At 26.3% G+C, this 20,300-nt stretch overlaps 5 protein-coding genes across 12 annotated transcripts; 2 read left to right on the top strand and 3 right to left on the bottom strand.

Annotated features, from left to right (window-relative positions):
- Positions 1-203: 203 nt before the first annotated feature.
- On the bottom strand, positions 204-2,499 carry LOC127061428 (protein farnesyltransferase subunit beta). The gene is made up of 7 exons (XM_050988277.1): positions 2,245-2,499; positions 1,860-1,979; positions 1,652-1,771; positions 1,297-1,535; positions 845-1,145; positions 510-751; positions 204-432 (listed from the first exon to the last, which is right to left on the bottom strand). The coding sequence occupies exons 2-7, from the start codon at positions 1,974-1,976 to the stop codon at positions 243-245; spliced, it is 1,209 nt and encodes a 402-aa protein (XP_050844234.1). The 5' UTR covers positions 1,977-1,979; positions 2,245-2,499; the 3' UTR covers positions 204-242.
- Positions 2,500-3,657: 1,158 nt separating this feature from the next.
- Positions 3,658-5,695, bottom strand: LOC127061431 (protein Rae1). 3 transcript variants are annotated; one of them, XM_050988282.1, is made up of 7 exons: positions 5,553-5,695; positions 4,981-5,265; positions 4,719-4,892; positions 4,571-4,642; positions 4,193-4,474; positions 3,919-4,113; positions 3,658-3,838 (listed from the first exon to the last, which is right to left on the bottom strand). In XM_050988282.1, the coding sequence occupies exons 2-7, from the start codon at positions 5,236-5,238 to the stop codon at positions 3,752-3,754; spliced, it is 1,068 nt and encodes a 355-aa protein (XP_050844239.1). In that variant the 5' UTR covers positions 5,239-5,265; positions 5,553-5,695; the 3' UTR covers positions 3,658-3,751. The 3 variants fall into 3 exon arrangements, with proteins under 3 accessions (XP_050844239.1, XP_050844238.1, XP_050844240.1); XM_050988281.1 differs by lacking the exon at positions 5,553-5,695 and adding an exon at positions 5,359-5,532; XM_050988283.1 differs by lacking the exon at positions 5,553-5,695 and adding an exon at positions 5,376-5,520.
- A 75-nt stretch (positions 5,696-5,770) lies between these two features.
- On the top strand, positions 5,771-10,883 carry LOC127061430 (vacuolar protein sorting-associated protein 26B-like). 3 transcript variants are annotated; one of them, XM_050988280.1, is made up of 7 exons: positions 5,771-5,915; positions 6,007-6,079; positions 6,162-6,305; positions 6,732-7,126; positions 7,212-7,318; positions 7,720-7,931; positions 8,024-10,879. In XM_050988280.1, exons 2-7 carry the CDS (start codon positions 6,077-6,079, stop codon positions 8,282-8,284), a joined length of 1,122 nt encoding a protein of 373 aa, XP_050844237.1. In that variant the 5' UTR covers positions 5,771-5,915; positions 6,007-6,076; the 3' UTR covers positions 8,285-10,879. The 3 variants fall into 3 exon arrangements, 2 of the variants coding, with proteins under 2 accessions (XP_050844237.1, XP_050844236.1); XR_007780864.1 differs by having other exon boundaries at positions 5,854-6,079; positions 8,024-8,541; positions 8,615-10,883; XM_050988279.1 differs by having other exon boundaries at positions 5,854-6,079.
- A 546-nt stretch (positions 10,884-11,429) lies between these two features.
- On the top strand, positions 11,430-16,948 carry LOC127061425 (uncharacterized). Of its 4 annotated transcripts, none has more exons than XM_050988273.1 (8): positions 11,430-11,449; positions 12,141-12,350; positions 12,696-13,364; positions 13,441-13,674; positions 13,807-13,873; positions 13,948-14,109; positions 14,187-14,292; positions 14,378-16,948. In XM_050988273.1, the coding sequence occupies exons 2-8, from the start codon at positions 12,254-12,256 to the stop codon at positions 14,468-14,470; spliced, it is 1,428 nt and encodes a 475-aa protein (XP_050844230.1). In that variant the 5' UTR covers positions 11,430-11,449; positions 12,141-12,253; the 3' UTR covers positions 14,471-16,948. The 4 variants fall into 4 exon arrangements, with proteins under 4 accessions (XP_050844230.1, XP_050844229.1, XP_050844228.1 ...); XM_050988272.1 differs by lacking the exon at positions 11,430-11,449 and adding an exon at positions 11,815-12,032; XM_050988271.1 differs by lacking the exon at positions 11,430-11,449 and adding an exon at positions 11,815-12,032 and having other exon boundaries at positions 12,116-12,350.
- A 28-nt stretch (positions 16,949-16,976) lies between these two features.
- Positions 16,977-19,886, bottom strand: LOC127061427 (tubulin gamma-1 chain-like). Its single transcript, XM_050988275.1, has 9 exons — positions 19,736-19,886; positions 19,287-19,489; positions 19,050-19,196; positions 18,840-18,976; positions 18,556-18,750; positions 18,277-18,388; positions 17,948-18,079; positions 17,603-17,785; positions 16,977-17,479 (listed from the first exon to the last, which is right to left on the bottom strand). The coding sequence occupies exons 1-9, from the start codon at positions 19,782-19,784 to the stop codon at positions 17,279-17,281; spliced, it is 1,359 nt and encodes a 452-aa protein (XP_050844232.1). The 5' UTR covers positions 19,785-19,886; the 3' UTR covers positions 16,977-17,278.
- Between the last annotated feature and the right edge of the window lie 414 nt (positions 19,887-20,300).

Raw genomic sequence — 20,300 nt, 5'->3', positions numbered from 1 at the left:
ATTCCTATCTACTGTGTAGAAATGACAAGTAGCGCCGCCTAGTTTATATTCCTAAAACTAACAACAGTTCTTTGTTACTATCGATAAATAATAAATCTGTTTTGCCGACAAAAAATGAATTACTTTTAACGATAAAACCAAAATATGCGACGAGAACAATTTTAGAATTGCATTGGAAATCGATAAATTAGTACACGAACGTATCTGGGAAAGGAATAGAAATTTATTTATTAGATACACGATTAGTCAGGTATCGGTAGTTCATTGAAATATTTTAGAGCATCTGCCGCGGCAGACACCACCAAATTATACACAGGGTGAATGATCTCTACTGTGTTTAAACTGGGCGGTCCAACTATTAATCGACGCGGCGAATTTTGAGCGATTGACAAACCACTTAGCGCATAACAGGTATGATATATGTCGCGATTTCTGAAATTAACTAAGATTAAATAACTTTCCCCTGGTATATAAAAAAAATTATAATAGTTAAAAAGAAAAATATATACTTTCCAGGTTTGTCCACGAGTCCTCCAGAAGGATGCTGACAACAAATTAATATATACTCTTGTAAGGCCTCTTGATTAAATAACCAATAATTAGAATTGAATACTTTTCCTTCTTTTGATAAGATCGCATGGATCAATGGAAAAGCTCCACCTTGCCAAAACGAATAGCACCCATCTACTAATTTGTTAGTACGTCCTTGAAAACCTCCTTCCAAACGCATCTGACGATTTACTATCCATCTCTGAAGTCAATATTTTATATTTTCATAATACAATTATGTAAATACAAGCTCGTATACAAGCTATAATAAATAATAAATCAAATTAAATCGTACCAATAGTGATGGCATATTACAAACGTTAGCTTTTCCAAGAAGTACAAGGGCTGCCAAGCCACAGTATGCATATCCACCATGTGCTTCCATACCTGGGCAACCTCCAAATCCACCTTCCCATGTTTGACATTTTGCAATCCATTCGTCTGTTCCTTTGAACAATACGGGCGTATATATATTTGTAAGTCTGGCTACCGAAACGGCACAATACACTCCTCTTATGTCAACCTCTCCATCCACATGCATGCCAAAAGCACCGTCCTCTCCTCGCAAGGATAATAGGAAATTGTACAGGCCTTTTCTGGAATTACCGCATCCTTTATTTCGAGAAAGAAAGTATGTAATTGATGATATAATATCAATAAGATATTTATCATGTTAAAACAACATTAATAAGTTTAAATGAACTGTTTAACTAAAATTATACTGACCTTGCAAATTATAATACATACCTGTTTATTACCGCATATGCTTCTGTAGTTCCTATAATACATAAAGCATTAACAGCAGCATAAGTTGGTGCTAGATGGGGATGCTGTCCTGGACCTCCACCAAAGCCTCCTTTTTCGGATTGGCATTTGGCTAAAAAACCAGCAATCTTTGAATATTCTTCATTTTCTAAAGATTCTCCTAGTATATGAAGTGAATGAAGTATCCAATAACATAGCCATGGCCTGCTACAATCTAAACCCTTAACATAAAATAAATCTAACATTAAATAGACAAACTTGATAAATTTTTAAAAGCACTTGTAATTTCAGAATGTTTTCGTAAAATATATATGTCTATTTTTATTCTTACAAGTACCTCATAAGGCTCGCTAAGATGAATCAATGATTTCTTTAATAGTGCCACATGTTTTTGTCTGGTTAAGATTGGTTCTTTGTTTAATTCATAAATCTTAAGTACATTTTTTTCTGTACTGATCTAAGAATAGTATTATAAAATATTAGATAATATAAGATATGAGTATATAAATATCTTTTACATTTATATTGTACTATTGTTAACTAACCTGTTCAACTGTAGATGCAGTTTCAATACTCTCCTCATCTTGTCTTTGTTCTAATAATTCTGCATAACTTCTAACATGTATTTCTTCATCAACGTCATTAAACTCTGAATTCCACATAATCTATATAATATATAATGCAATAATAAACATTTATTAAATAAGACAGGTTACAGATTAAAAATGATTTGTATTGGTACAATTATTATTCAATATATCGGTTTTACTTTAAAAATAGATATGATCAATTTTACTTTAAAGTATCGAATTAATATAACATTAACTATTGTATGCATATTTAAATAGAATATTAGAATAATATTTGAAGCATCACAAATAACAATAATAACAATTATTATAATAATAATAGTACGATAACTTTGCTCACGTTAAAATTACTGTTTTCTTTAACACTATTTCAATAACTACTCATTTTATGTTAAAATAATATATTATTCATCTCAAGGTCATAAAATGTCCAAAAATCCTCTGGAGATAAAACAGAATTAGAAAGACAAAGATATTTTAACCACTCGTTAAAATTGCTCGCATCAAATTAAATGAAGTGTTTCGTCACTAGGTGGCAGCATGTGGAGTAGTTTTGATATAATATCCTTCAGTCATTAATGTTGATCTAAATAGTAATATGTTCTATTTTCTTTATTAATTATTAATATTCATATAATTTTAATGAATCAAAAAATTTAATTTTGGAAAATTTGTTTATTTATAATAAATTCATATTTTAATAAAAACATAATTCTTAATAATAAAGTTCGAAATTTTTGTCATTTCTAACAATTGTGCTGAATTGTAAAATAAAAAGTAAAAAAAATAAAAAGAATTTCTGTATTAATATATATATATATATTTTTTTAAAGTTTTTCTTAGAATTCTGTAAACAAATGTATATAAAGTATGTAAATTTATAATTAAAATCAAAATTTTGTCCATTATTTAGTGAAAAATACTTATATATTATTTTTATAAAAATCAAAACAATTACTTTCTATACTATCTATGAAATAAAATTTTCAGCATGTTTCTTTTTTATGATTTCATTAATTTTCGTATTATTTATGTATTTATATTGTAAAATAAATATATTGGTGCTGCGTCATATCTATTAGAAATACTGTGATAAGCACATCATCGTTAAAGAAGATTATAAACGGAGAAAAATGAAAAGTTTAAGTTTTAACCTACTAATACTTTCTATTCTAACTTAACTAATCCGATTTTTATGTTACGTGCGAGTAGGATATAACCTAATTTTTAAAGTTTACAGACTGATACGATAGACGCATGGTGGCGACAGTGTTCCCCACTTGTAGTTCATATTTTGTCTACACTTGTCGCTGGAGTCACACACGCTTCGAGCGGAAGGTAACGAACGTTTCTAACGAGTGTTATGTTTTGATGCTTATATAAATTCTTAGAATTCAGATAATAGGTGTGTTTGGTACATATCAAATAAGAGTATTCTAATATAGATAAATTATTGGAATCCAACTTATTATTTAATATACTTTATGATAAATTGTTATCACATCAAACTTAATTATAAATTGCAATATGCAATTTTTTAATATATTACTTAATTTTTTATCACTTAATTACAGTATCAAATCAATTATCTTTTATATTTATTACGTAAATAACTACAGAAGTGATTATATCTATTTCATTTCTGAAGGATAATGATAGTAAAAATATTAAGAAAAAATTAATTTGTAGTACTGAACAATTTATATGATCAGTATAATTAAAACTAAATTTAATAATAGAAAAAATATAAGAATTTAATATAATTCTTAATATAATTTACTATCAGACAGGCATAATAAAATTACAAGCATATATAATAAAAATTGTCAATGAAATTTTAATTATAATTATGGTGATGCTTTTGGTTTTAATTCATCATAACATGGCCTAAGAAATATAGAATTTTTTTTTGCTGGATTGTAATATTCATGACCCTGTAATGCAAATAAAAAATTACAGTCAATAAATATATTATATAAGTATAATATAAAAAATCTGTAAAATGAAATCATACTTTTGACCAATCATAAGAAACTGCGTAAGCAAATATTTGTCCATTATGATTAAAACAACAGCGTATAATTGGTTGTTCCATTGTTTCCGATGATTTTAATTTTGTTCTAGCATCTTTATCCCAGAAACCAAAAGTACCATCTGCACCTACTGTAGCTACTGTACCATGAACAGGATGAAATGCTATATCATTTACCTATAATGATAAAGAGAAAGATAAGCTAATTTAATAAAGCCTAATTTCAAAAATAGCAATATTATTTCATAATACTAACTGCATAAATATCCTGGTAACCATTTGGAGATCCATTTGTTCTATGACATTTAAATGTAAAATTGTCTTTACTGCTTTGATTTAAATGATGTATAGCTACACGTCCTTCTGTGCTTCCAATGGCAAAGCCAGTAGGTATTTTCTTTTTATCTCTAAAAATTGCTACACATCGATACTGATATTTTAAACTTAATTCAACAGGTTTAAATTCACGTGGACTTCCTTCTAATTGATAAACAATTAATCCTCGTCCTGCTGTTCCTACTACAGCCATTGGATAATCCTTCAAATAATTTTATTAATTAAGAATAAGAGAGTTATATATACCGAATGATAAACAATATATATATCGAATTTTACAAAAAATATAAATACATACTACATCAGCACAATAACATTTTTCAGGTAAATTAAGTGTCATCGCTGGTTTTGGATTTCTTAAATCCCAAAACTAAAAATACAAAATTAATAAATAGATAACGATATAAATTTAATATAAATTAACATATTGTAAAATAATTTATAACCTTTAATGTTTTATCCCAAGAACCAGTCATCAAACAAGAATACGTAGTTCCTTTAATCCAATGACAAGTTCTAATAGGAGCATCATGAGCTGCTACTGCAATACTTTGATTTGAAGCTAAATCCCAACATTTAGCAGTTTTATCACATGAAGCCATAAATACTTTTGTTCCATCCTAAACAAAGATTATTATAATAGCAAGCAATATATATTAGGATAATAATCAGGTTTATGTTAGTATAATCAATGAGGAATAAACTTACATCGCTCCAACAAACATCGAGTATAGGTGCTGCCATAGATTGTATTGATTTAGGAACTGTTTTACCAGATTGTTCAACTTCCCAACATCGAACATTACAATCCCAAGAACCAGCAACAAGAAAATTCTGTTGTAATGAAGCAGGACTAAATTTTAAACTAGAAATAGAATCATCTGGTGGTGACACAACCTCAAAATCTTGCATAGGATTCGATGATGAGGCTGTTCCTGATCGTATCGTCCCACTTTGATTAAACATATTGTTTCGATTATAAAATGATCTGTACTAGAATAAAAAAAAATCTTTTATATTTAATATCCTATCATATATGACATAATTTCACTTTCTTTCACACAACGTTTATAACACAAGTCGTACTTATTGAAATTACAAACTTTATATAAAAAATTATGTATTGCGTATTATTAGACAAAAAGAATTGAACACTGATAATATAGAATTTTTTACAAATCTTTTAATTTCTTCAATAGATTTACTTAAATGTATCTTAACGTTTTCCACACGTTTTCTTATTATGGATGATTACAAACAAGCAATAAATGAAAACATACGTGTTTTAATCTAAAACCTCATTGGTCGAATTTTCAGCTTTCATGGCACACGCATAAAATCACATGGAAACTTAATTCTGCGAGTTTTCTAACTAACGTTTTATTACCAACGCTTAATCATTAAATATGATGGACAAACTATAAATTTCTGTAATTCTAGGGATTTTTTTTCGCTTTCTAGCAATAATTCCATACATTTTGTTACATAGTGGTCGTGTGAAGTACAAATGTAATAAGTAATACATTTAATACGCGATACGCGATCTAACAATAGGTGTCCGTGGTTTGATATTGAATGGAGAGAGTGGGGGTAGCTGGCAGCCATATTGGCTACTGGTGCTACTACTGGACTTTTGAGAGAAAGTAAAAAAATAACCACACTTTTTTCATAATCTACATTAAGAAAAAATGTTGCGTTGCAGGATTTTTCATTGACCTTGTAAATTTTGTTTAGTCTGCGTGAATACAAAAGTGGTGTAACCTGTGAATCTCTATAAGAGTACACCCCTTAAAAAAAAAAAAAAATGGTACGTTTTTTTAAGCGTCAATTCGTTATTAAATTGTTTTAAATTTCTTGAAAATATCTTCATAATTTATCTTCTTTCATAGAGTTTCTTTGGATTCGGTCAGTCTGCTGACATAGACATTACTTTGGATGGTGCAGAGACCAGAAAGACAGCGGATATCAAATCTGAGGATGGCAAGAAAGAACATCACTTACTTTATTATGATGGGGAGGCAATATCAGGAAAGGTAGGAGTTCTCATTTGATAGTATTATCAGCATACATTATGGGATATTCAAGTTTTCAAGTATGTACATAATTTAAGAATTACTTTGAGGATATATGAACTAAATGTCAAAGCATAATAATCAACTATCAGTATTGACAAAACTTTGCTATTTTACTATTATTATTTCTAATTATATTTATAATTTTATGTAGACTTTGTCAATATATATTAGATAATATATTATAATATTGTTATAATCAGAAATATATTTCTAAGTTACTTTATATCTATCAATATAAACTTATAAATATAAGATATATAATGTTCTTTTAAAAATTTGTCAGTATCATTTAACAATCATTATTATATTACATAAGTAATTTAATTTTAGTTAATGTATTCTACTGTTACATACATAATAGGATTATTCTCTTATTGCTTATAGATTACCATTAGTTTGAGAAAAGCTGGTAAGCTAGAACATCAAGGTGTTAAAGTGGAATTCATTGGGCAGATTGAATTATACTATGACAGAGGTAATCATCATGAGTTTATTAATCTGGTAAAAGAGTTAACCAGGCCTGGTGAATTAACTCATAATACTGTATATACCTTTGAATTTGCAAATGTTGAGAAGCCTTATGAAAGTTATACTGGTTCTAATGTGCGGCTTAGATACTTTCTCAAAGTGACAATTGTTCGAAGACTTAGTGATATTGTTAAAGAACTAGAACTAGTTGTGCATACACTTAGTTCCTATCCTGATATGAACAATCCTATTAAAATGGAAGTCGGAATAGAAGACTGCTTGCATATTGAGTTTGAATACAACAAAAGCAAGTAAGAGATTAATAATTTTATCATAACTTGAAATTATATTAATTTTTTATGTAAATGATATTTTATTGCTATAATTTTCTTCTAGATATCACTTAAAAGATGTTATTGTGGGTAAAATATACTTTCTATTGGTCAGAATTAAAATTAAGCATATGGAAATTGCTATTATAAAACGAGAAACAACTGGTTCTGGTATAGAATATTCTATCAGAAATTTACTAAGATATTTTACAGGGTATTTCGATTTAATTAATATGGTAAAATATTTATATTTTAATATAATAAAGAACATATACATAATTGTAATATGATATTTTAGAATTGCTGTACTTCACATTGATAATTTGAGTTTTTGATATCATTACAATAATATCAGCTGTTTCTTACTAGTACATTTTTCTAGCCTTCATTATGTTCAAATATATTTAACCATATTAATAAATTGTCTTGCCCAGTATAGCGGATAGATCATTATTCATAATTTTATACTATTTATAGCATGTTATAATTGGGAGATAACGATTTTATTTTTATATAAATTATTTATATATAATAGATTTTACTAAAGTTATAATTAGAATATATATTTGCAGGGCCACATACATTTACAGAAAATGAAACGATAGCTAAATATGAAATTATGGATGGTGCTCCAGTACGTGGAGAATCTATACCTATTAGAGTATTTCTAGCAGGATATGATTTAGCTCCCACAATGCGTGATATTAATAAGAAATTCAGTGTTAGATACTTTCTCAACTTAGTTCTAATGGATGAGGAAGATCGCAGATATTTTAAACAGCAAGTAAGTTAAGTCACATGTGCACTTGTTTCTATAATTCGATATATCCTTATATCAATTATGAAAACTTCATTTGTTATTTTCTTGTCTGATAGGAAATCACTTTATGGCGTAAAGGTGAAAGAAGTAGAAAATCTCAAACGGCGTCTCCACATATGCCGTCGCATTTAGTGTCAGCAGAAACAGGATTTCCACAAGGTGCTGCACAAAATGGACCACCATCAGTGATAACAACCACTGATCAATTATCAACTAATGTTAAAAGTATAGAGGAAACTCCAGCTCCTATGGAAGGTATGACACGTGAGGAAGGAGATGGAGAAGGAGAGAAGGAAGTAAATCCAGAAAATAATTAAATTGTGGAAATAATTCAGTTATAACTGAAATTAATAAGTAGTGGACTATATGAAAAAATCAAGTACATCTAAAACAGTGCAAATGGATAAATACTTTCCACAAGAATTTTTCCTTGCTCTGGAGTAGGGACAGTTTTAGTAAACGAAAATGACAAAGCTGCGAATAAAGTTGTAAATATTTTTAATACATATATATAAATATATATATACACACACATATATATACATATATATATAAAATTAAGAATGTGAATGAAGTAAGTGCAGACTATTGATTAAAAGTTGAAAACTATTGAAATATATAATATACTAGTCCTGTCTGTTTGGCAGGATCAACATAAAAGTTTTATTGGAAAAGAGAAAAGGATGGTAGAGAAAAAGCTGAACAGTGAAAGATAAAACTGGGAAATAGAAATGTTAATAAATGGACAATATAATAATCAAATATTAAGTGGTCAACATTATTGAAGGGCATCTGAATATTACAGTGTTCTATTTTATACAAACCTATATTATACAAATTGCATCCTTGAGCTATATATTATTCCTTGAATCTGAATAATCATCATTGTATAAAAGGATTTTGTAAATCTGAGAACTATATTGACACTGGCACAAAATGGTACTCAATTCATTTGGCCTCTCATCAGCATATTATGTACCTATACAGAGTATTTTGAAAATTAATGCCTATAAATAGTCTCAGATTGTTGTAAATTTATTTAAAATTATATTTAAATTAAAACTTTTTTTTCTTTTTTAATAACATTGTTTTTCTAATAGCATAGTTAATTATAAAAATGAATATAAATACAAAAAGTTATTAATTTATTTATGTAAAAATATTTTAAGTTTATATATAATTAATTTACGATATTCATGACTAACTAAATTTTGCAATAAAATGTATTAATTTTCAGAATGCTCAGTATATGATACATCTGATATTAATTATAATTCAAATTATTATAATCTCATATAATATGCATCAATTTCTTATGATCTAAAAATTGATATAAAATTCAAATTAGTTACAGTAACATGCTATTAACGCTCATTGTAATGCCGATTTTTAATTTTTGCATTTTAAACTTTAAAATCATGTTCCATCATATAGCATATATGACTTTTTTACATAATTGTATAACATGTTTTTACATGATTGTTTTAATTTTAATTTTGCTATAACAACATAATACTAATTACAAGCAGCATTTATTTGACCGCCTTGAATTGTACCCATTTATTAAATTTTGGCATATTTGCTCAATTTTTGTATGTCTTCTTGGATGAGAAGAAAAATCAATTATAATAAGTATGAATAAAATAGATGGTTTTGCCTTGTGTGTTTTTGCACATATTTGAAATATCAAATAATGCAGTGGGAAAACTTTATTTTATAATTCAGTTTCCAAAATTAAAAGTTTTTTTTAAAAGAAAAAAAATACTTGATCTTATGTAAAAATTAATATTATTTGATGAGTTTGGATTCTGAATCCATAATATGAAAGTTGCCACTGTTTTATAAGATGTTATGCACAGAACTATGTGTTTGTGCATATATAAATAATTTTTAATTGTAAAATTAGTAATCAAATATTTGTAATTAGTAAAAAATATGAAAGAGATGGGAAAGAATTCTATTACAGCTGTATAATAAAAGTTGATCTACATTGTGTAATGAAATAACATATACAACTCGTGGCATTATATTTTACTTTTTTCTGCTATTATAAATATTAGTTTTGTGTAAGTTTCCATTAGCAAACATAAAAAAGACAAAAACTATTTACTTTTTGGTATTCACACTTTTCAAAGATTTGATCATTTAGATATATCTAACAGTGCTTATTTATATATTGAATATGTTATTTCTTTAAAATAAGTGTATAGCTAATAATAGCCCACGAGATTATTATTTGATTAAGTAAAATATCTTCATATATGTTTCATTTATGTTATTGTAAATATGATCTAATTATAAAATAATATCCCAGTCTTTAAAATATAGTTATGTTTGATAGCAATGTATCTTTACAAATGTAAGTAATATACCAAACTGTTGTTCATATTCTTCAGTTGCATCGTCTTTATTTTTTTAAGTTCTTTTAATCTAGTTACCTTCAAATTTATATTTTCTCACTGTATTATCATTTAATAACATTAATGGACTCATTTTGATAATTTATTTATTTTCGTAATTATTACTTGGGTTAGATGAATATTAATAAAAAGAAATCAAGCAAAATGAGGCTAATATAAAGAAATTATATGTAGTTTTATGTCAAATTGCCTCCCTATGAATGTAATTATTCTATGTTTTCAATATGCTGATGTTATTGTCTATTATGCAAAATTTAAATATGATATTAATTTTTTTCATTTTCTCAGATTATTGAGTTGAAAGTCCTCAAATAAAAAAAATATTTCTTATATTTTATAACAATAATATGAGAGATATAAAATAATTAATATTAATTTATTTGTACAATGAATAACTTAACATTTTTTTAAAGCAACTTTTATAATAACTAAGATATATATATTAGTTTATTTATTTAAACATTGAATATTTAATTGTTAATCAAGTTTATTTCTACCATACCTACCTTCATTTTTTAAAAAACCAATATTATAATATTTATATCGGTATGCAAATTATTTCTATCATGTTTCTCGGTTTTTTATTATAATTGTAATTGTTAATGTTTCTTTTGTATTACTCTTGATTGATTTAAAATAGAAAGAATAATGAATTATAAATAAATTAAGTTAAACTCACAAAATAAGACTGATACTGCAACATACTAATCGTTCCTAATTTTTCTGCCATAGATTTAAAACAATAAATTAAGTAAGATCTATGTATTTCATCCTTCATTTATATCTTTTAATTTTTAAAAAAGCTGTACTGTGTTTCTTGAAATTACTTTAATCACAAATTGCAGTTATATTAAATAATATTACGTGTATTAAGCTATTAATGAGTACGTAATATATTTTATTAATAATAATATTTTTTATTTCCCTTTCGCTTTTTAATTAAAACTTTTCCAAATTAAAAAAAAAAACAATTCAAAATTTATTTACTTTGTCGCCATCTACAATCGAATTTGATGAACTAAGTTCGAAATATGTCCCCACTAATAGGCAACATTCATACACGTATGTATAAAAAATCTTTTTATGATTGACTTATTTGAAATACTTCGGATATTTTCAATTTCTTTTTATTTCTTTGTCAATTTTTTATATCTGTTTGTTTTATCTGTCTTTATCTCAATATATGAAATATCAATATATGAAAGTTTAATAGAATAAAAAATAGATTTATGAATAACATTGTAAGAGAGTTGATAAGTCATCGGTTATCTTTTGTAACGTATGATAGTCGAGAGAATTTCCGGGATAATTTATATATATTATCTCGTACGATTGAAATTGCGTTTTTTTAAATCGAGAAATCTTTTTATCAAAGTGATTTCATAAGAATTACGATGTAAGTTAACTAAATATTTAATAAATAAATAGTGGCAAGTGTAATTGAAGAAACGATGTATCTTTAAGATTTTTGAATAATCTATTTTTGATTAATTCGTAATATTCGCACAGCAGAAAAAAGATTGTGCTCAAAATATTTATCGAACAAAAATAATATTTAATACCAGTCTGTAATTAAACGATTCGATATAATAAGTAAAATGTAAATAGTTTAAGATTATTATCATCTGATGTCACGTGATCACATGTAAGTGACCGTCGAATTTTATATTGACTGATTACATTCATGTATACCTACGTTAATTTATCAAAGGTACTGTGACGCCTAAGGCAATGGCGAGGTTATTGATTGCAGATGAACGTGACCGCGCAAGCTCTATCTGTTTCAATGAAGTATCGTGCTTGCATATGGAACCGCGAACGGAGATACAACGGTAGGAGCCCGTGGGTGAAACACCTGCAGCAGTGATGATCAAAATGTTATTTAGTTTGATTACTTGTGCATGGTTAATTACTTTCGGTGTCCTAACGAATCTCTCTCATGGCGAACAGCAATTTTATAAGGGTAAGTTTTATAAATTGATTTACCTCATTTCTCACCTATAACCTGACATGGTTATAAGCATGCCGCAAATTGAATTAATTATCTGTATTTTACATTTGTGTGTGCGATGGGTGTGTTACACACGTAAAGATGTGTAATATTCTTCTGAATTCTCTTGTTTATAATCGTCTAATTCGTCGAATAGTTCACGATTATATTCTGATAACTACTAAATTGAAGAGCGCTTGTGATTTAATTTAACTAATATATTTGCATGGATATAGTTCTTGTAAAACATAAGCTTTATGTGGTGTTACGTAATAATGTTAGATAGTTTCATTTCTTATCGATTATATTTGTATCTAGATGCAGTTCGAGAAGCGCCACGAGATATATCTGCTTTAAAACAGTTCGCTGAATACATTGCAAATCAAAATCTTAAGCAACATATGCATCATTCATATCTACTACCACTTCTTATCTCACAGATTCATAAGAAATATCACTTGGATCTTAGCAATCAGGAAGTGCATGAAATTTTTAAGTCGTTAAAAGGAAAATTTCATTTGGATGATAGATTGAGAGAACAAAAGTTAATCCCCGGGGATTATATCTCCCAGATTCAACGTATTGATCGAAAGCAGCCTTTGCCCGGGAACGACTATACTCTTCTATACTATGGTTTTATTCCATTGTTTAAGAGTTTTAATACTAAACTATCTTATCAAGATAATAAAATAATAAAAGAAAATCGAAAGTACAGAAATATAGATATTGGATATCTGCAAGAAAAAAGACAATCTCTGTACAATGCAGAGATTGAAGATAATGCTGACAAAGATATAATCGCTAATATTTTAAAAAAACATCTGATGTTAACTAGACAAATAATAGAAAAAAATAAAGACTTAATATCGTCATTTGCACAAGTACCTAAATTCACATATTTTTTTGATGATCCAAATTTGAAAGAAAAATATCCATTTATTCAACCTAATGATCCTAGGTATTATGAAAATACCATTTTTTCTCTTGGTAAGGTATAGAATGTACTTTTATAAAACATGATTAATTTTAGAATACAAAAAGTAACGTTTCTTATTTCGTGCAGATACTAAAAATAATGAGGGAGATGAAGAGCTAACAGTTGATCCCATAAGTAGCAAAGAAAATATATTACTTGAACAAACTACAGAGAAACAATTAACAGATGTAGAAATCGATAAATATGACGCAGTAAAAAATATTACTGTAGGAACGTTAATGGAAGAAGAAAAATCTGGAAAAAATCGTCCTTTTATTGTTTCAATTGCTCAAGATTTAAATAATGATATATATTTTATTGGTAAGATCACAATTTGTGATTGAACAAATTAAAGGTCAGGATTTAATTTGGAAAAATTTTTCAATTTCAATCTCTAAAAAATTGTTATTTTAATTATATTCATTTATATGTAACATCCACATTTATTTTTAGCTGTTATTGCTGGTTGCAGTGCAGCAGCAATGTTCATTTGTGTATTAATCAGTTTAACATGGTGCAGGTAATATTTATAGATTTATTTTGTGAAATATTAATTTTTAAATATTTATATACTTTAGTATATGTTTATGTCAGATTGCAACGTGGAGCAAAAGCAGCTGCCGATATAGAATATCCAGCTTATGGTGTAACAGGTCCAAATAAGGATATATCACCTTCTGAAGATCAAAGACTGGCTCAATCAGCACAAATGTATCATTTTCAACATCAGAAACAACAGATTATTGCTATGGAAAAGTTTGTATCCATATTATAAATCCATGAAGTTTTATTTTACATAAGTCTCTTTGCATTTGAAACTGTACTGGTTATAGTCGTACTTCTACAACTAGAGATCCAGGGTCTTTATCCGAAGCAGAAAGTGACGAAGAAAATGAAGAAGGCGATTACACTGTTTATGAATGTCCTGGTTTAGCTGCGGTAAGTTATTATAATTGTTTCATTACTGTTATTATTATGATTATTATTATTATTATTAAGGTGATTTTGCTTCATCCTTTTTAAGACTAGTGAAATGGAGGTAAAAAACCCCTTATTTCATGATGATCCAACTCCAGCTACACCAGCACATACTAATAAAGAAGAGGACCATAAGTAATTTCAGTAAATTGCAGCCAAATTTACTTTTAAAATTTTCCGTGGTGCTTAGCTCATTATTAATGTACCATATCAAAAATAGCTATCTATATTAAAAGTATAGAATTTTATTATTATTATTATTATTATTATTATTATTATTTTTATTTTTATTATTATCATTATTATATAATATGAGAAGTATATAAAAAACATTTTAACAAAAACGAGCTATAAAATAATTACGGTTGCAGTTTTCAAAACAAAGCTTTTTAATTATACAAAGATTTTTATATGATCATTTCTTAGTTCAGTTTAGTAAACACATGTCTTTTTCTCTATGATATGAATAGTATATATTTTCATAATGAGAGATTCAATATGACTATTTAGCAAGTTTTATGCAGAATATTAAATTTTATGTTGCATTTATAAAAAAAATATTAGATACAGAAGTAAAAGTCTGCATTTGTTTTCATTCAATTATTGTGATTATTTAACAAATTATTCTAAATATACATTATGAAAGTTTATAATGTAATTCTGTATGGAAATGTATTGAGAACTATGCATATTCATGTATTAATATATAAAATGAAGAAATTACATGAGTATTTAGTCCAATATAACACAGAATTACTATTATGAATAGTAATAAGTACTTGACTTATATCACTGATTTGTAACATTTACTTTTTTGATTCTTTTCCATTTTCTACAGTTAATAAGCACTTATGTAAATGAAATAATTAAATGCTATTTGCATGTATTTCTTATGATTCTTGTAACAGAGATGAAAATATAATACGTGCAAATTGTATAATGAGAAAAGGTATATACAATATAAAATATAATAACAATATGTGCAGGGTAACTCCTAAGTCATATATTAATTTATAGTAAAAAAATTGGAATCAAAATTTTCTGTTAGCTCTTTTATTATAGTACAATTTATGATGTGTACTCCATAATTAGTTTGTTCTTTTTTCTCTAAGTTTCTTTGTTGATACTACAAAACTCAATATTGCCGAAAGTAATAGTAATCTTATAAACACTTAGAAAAAAAGTACTTTGAAAGTATTCATTAAAATATTAAAGTCAGGAGTACAATGGAATCCATGGAAAAATTGTATTTATAACTGCTCTGCTTATATCATCTATGCTATAAATCCAATGTTTAGTAAATGCAAATATTTTTTTATCAAGCTTGTAATTTTGCAGAGCTCTATTTTTCATGAATATTCCCTATATTATCCTGAAGGTAATGATTAAAGAGTAAATGCTATAAAATATAAAAAATAATATTTTTGAAGCTTTACCAAATATTTTCTTAGCTTATTCTCTAAGTTACTATATCACAAAAAATAAAAATAGCTAGTTAGAAGCTAATATTTCTTTGATAGATATATTTAATATTTACTTCAACAATTTTCAGACATTATAATGTCTTTGAATTATTAATGGATATATTTAAATCAAAGCTTAATAGATGATCTAATATCTGTTAGGATATTAATATAATAATTGACTATTTTCATTTATTATTAATTCATATCAATCATTCAAAATTATAGTATTGATTTGATGATGGAACATTTGATTATTTCTGAAATTGAATATATCAATAATTTACTATTATTTAATATATGATATAGCACTTGTTGCTTCAAAACAAAAATATTTTATTTTTATATAAACGGATTGTTAGCTGTATAGAGAGTTTATAAGATACTCGTATACTATATTGCTGTTCTCATTACTTTTATTATAACAAGAAATATTATCATACATATTTTTCACTATTAAGTTATTTGCATTTTAATAAATTGTAGTGTGAATTGTAAACTCGACGATAGTGGGCACTAACTAGACTAACACTACTAAAGTTAAACTTCTTTAAAATAATAAACTATATACAATAGCAAATTATTTATTTATTAAAATATCTATGATTGTATTTTATATGTAAACATTATGTGTTGCAGCATGGGTCTAAATTTGTACTCCTCTAGTCTCTTTAGGATCTGTTATTGTGTATTAATAAATGTAATACTATATATACATACAAAGATACTATACGTGGACAATCCATATACAAATCAATTTTTAAATAAGAATTAAAGTCAATGTTTAGTCGTTAGTTAAAGTCGTTAGTTAAAGTAGTTAATTAAAGTCAGTTTCATTAAATTCCATTAAACTATGATCATTGTTTCTCTTAATAATTACTCGTATACGTATATAAATATATATGGTGTGTTAATATTATTCAGCAAAATATGGCATTAAAGTTAAGTTTATAGATAAATTTATATATTCTCTTTTATGTTATTTTATGTTGCAGAATATATAAAATATAAAGATATTGTTCAACATCTTAAAGTAAATTATATCATTGTTAATATTATTTGCTCTTCCACTATGTAATCTTAATTATAAAACATATGTAACATGTTTTTATTTTATTAAATAAATTGTTTATTTCATTAAATGATTCAAATCACTTATTGTTAAATATATTAAATCAAATGTTTCATACTTTGTAAATTGTATGCTTTGCATACAATTATATTTATTAAAATGATATTATTTTCTATTATTACAAGTTGCATAGAAAATATAGAGAACTTAAATTAGCTAGTTCATATATATAATATAAAACTATATTAATACTTTGCTAGGTAATTAATGATCTTGGAACAACTGTGTTAAAATTTGCAATGAAATAGTATATGGCACAAAAACACATGCAGAACATTGTATAAATATAAAATTATCAAAAAGAAAAAATGGTAGTGCAAAGTACACTACCTGTGAAACAGCTCATATTTTTTTATTGTTCTTTAGTTGGACTCCATGTTAAGTAATCCAGCTTAGTTGCTGCTTGATATTCTTTTACTAAATATTCAACTACAGCTCTTGAACTATCAAGCTCATCAAGATTGTCTTCAAACATTTTTTCTTTCCGAAACTGCTCTAAAAACGCTTCTCGTTTACGTAATTTATCATATTGTTGTAGGGCTCGATCAAAGAGCTGAAATAGTGCATGTAAGTAAGTGGTATTATTACACAGATTTTAATAATTTATATAATTCTTAACATTCATTTTTATTCGGTTCTATATCTTTGATTTGAAATATTATTTAGATATACTTACTGATGATATGTTAGTATGATTGGCCAACATTAAACCTGATACACGATGTGTACTTTGAATATATGGAGATTTTCTAGAAAGAGCAACTTGTATACTAGCGGGTCCCCAGGGTATAAATTGTGCTAACTTCCGTTCTCGTATTCTTTGTAAAGATTTATGTACTTGTGTGGGATCGACTTCGCCCTATATAGAAAAATTATTATTAATTTTGTTAGTGTAGATATTATTAATCTATATATAATAAATAATAATTCTATAGTGAAAATAACAAGAACATGATTGTATCTTCAATAAATGATCATTATATATTATGAAAAGATGATATTTATATCAATATAAATTTACCTGTATAATGTTTAAAATAGATATGTAACAATGAGAAGCATTTCTATCTAATGCAGCAGAAACCATCATATTTTTTGGTTGCAATAAACGTCGCATTACATCCAAAACAGACGTTTTTCTTACTGATGCACCCTGTTATCATATAAATATAAATATATATAAATATATATAAATAAATAAATACATATACACAGATACACATATACATAAAAGCTAATAATAATTTAAAAATATATTTTTATATTTTTTTTTATTTATAGTCTATAAACTATCAATTTGTTATCAAAAATTAGATTTAAATATATTCTTAATATGATATTTATACAGACCTCTTGATCTGTAGTAATAGGTGTATATCCTGTCATTAAAAAGTGTAGACGTGGTGTTGGTATCAATGGAGCAATTAAACTAACTAAATCATTATTCATATATGAAGGATATCTATAAAGCATTGTATAATAAAATTAAAAATATCGAATGTATGAGTATAAATAAAAATATATATGATATATTTCTTAACATATTATATAAGTATATAAAGAATAAAATTCTACCAAAAATACTATATAAGCAAAATGTGTATAAATAAATAAATGAGAAAAGGATACCTAAGAGTTGTGGTGCTGACAGACATTATTGTAGAAACAAGTTTATTAATTTGTGTGAAAGTAGGGTTCTGTATATGTAGTCTGTCTGATGCAATTCTATTCAATGCTGTATTGTCTAAGACAACAACGCAATCTGCACAATGAGTTAGTCTTTTTAATGTTAGCAAAGAATTGTATGGTTGTACCACAACATCGCTAGAAAGAACATGATAATAGTATAAAACTAATACAGTCATATTAAATATATTATTTTAAGATAGTGTAATTATATAGAAATTAGTTACCTTATTTCGTCCTGATTTGGAAAAACACTATATGTTTCAATCAACTTTTTTGGAAATCGATCTGCAAGAGATTCCAACATAAAAGATCCCATACCAGAACCAGTACCACCTGCTATAGAGTGACACAAGACAAAACCCTAAAATAGAGATATTTATATATGTTTTAAACATTTATAAATACATTTATTTGCTATTTTTTAAATTATATACTTCTAAACTATCACTTCCATCTGCTTCCCGATCTAAAATATCAAAAATTTCTTCTTGTAATTTCTCTCCTTGATGATAACCAGAAGCCCAATTATTACCAGCTCCTCCACCATGTTTTGATAAATATATATTTTCTGGATTATAGAGCTAAGTAAACATAAAATTATTAAAATATAATTTTAAATATAAAACTGTATGAATTATTTGTAAAAACTGATTACATTTTTCGTAACTTACTTTTGAATATGGAGAATTCATGATGGTATGAATTACTCTAGGTTCTAAATCTAATAAAACGGCTCTTGGTATATAATGTTCATCATCTGATTGATAAAAAAAGACGTCTTTTCGGTCAGTTCCATCTATAGCATAATCTTCTAATATCCCTTCTGGGCTGATACCATGCTCTGCACATAATCTTTTCCAAAATTCAAATCCAACTGAAATAAAGTATATACGAAATAATGTAAAATTAATATATTATAAATACAACAAAGTCAATAATAAATAAACATAGCTGAAGCATTAACAATGTTAGAAAAATTTTAAAGTTTACATAGTATGAAAATAAAATCATTGTTATAAACGAAAGCTCTTTTGTATGGTTTTGAAGATCATGTTACAGTTAATATTATCATAATAGTATAAAAATAATGATTTATTAAGTGAAATGACATATTTCTTACTTTGATTGCCACATTGGCCAAGTTGAAGTGTTATCATTTCACATGGCATTTTAATCCTTAATAATTAGCTTTCTATCACAATACGTCAAAATATATTTGAATCTTGTAATACTGATCAAAAAATAAACAGAACATACATTGAGTATATATAGAGAGGAAAGTATATAAGTCGAATATTATTAACGGATAAATGTGTATTTACCTTTAGCAGAATTTCATACCTAGGAATCTGAATTATCAACAGCGATAATTTGTTTTTAGATTTTAGTGTCTTATATGAGAAGAATGAGGAATATATTATTTCATAGAGCTCTGTTTTTATAAATTTCATTTACTCGATCATCAAAGATCAATTAAAAAGCTCTTTCTTAAAATAGAAAGTCAGGATCAGGAAATTAGATCAATAATTTTGAAATTTCTTCTTGAATTACAATAAGTATCTGAACTAATAAGATATTAATTAATTTTTTCTCTCTCTTTTTTTGTCAATAGTATTTTAACGATTTCTTGACAATAATACTTTCCTTAAAAGAAAAATGAGTAACATAACAGAAGGTATGAAAGT

Source organism: Vespula vulgaris, chromosome 2 (assembly GCF_905475345.1).
Source record: "Vespula vulgaris chromosome 2, iyVesVulg1.1, whole genome shotgun sequence".
NCBI classification, from domain to species: Eukaryota; Metazoa; Arthropoda; class Insecta; order Hymenoptera; family Vespidae; genus Vespula; species Vespula vulgaris.
Note: the sequence above shows the minus strand (reverse complement) of the source record. Positions and strands in the feature narration are given on the sequence as shown.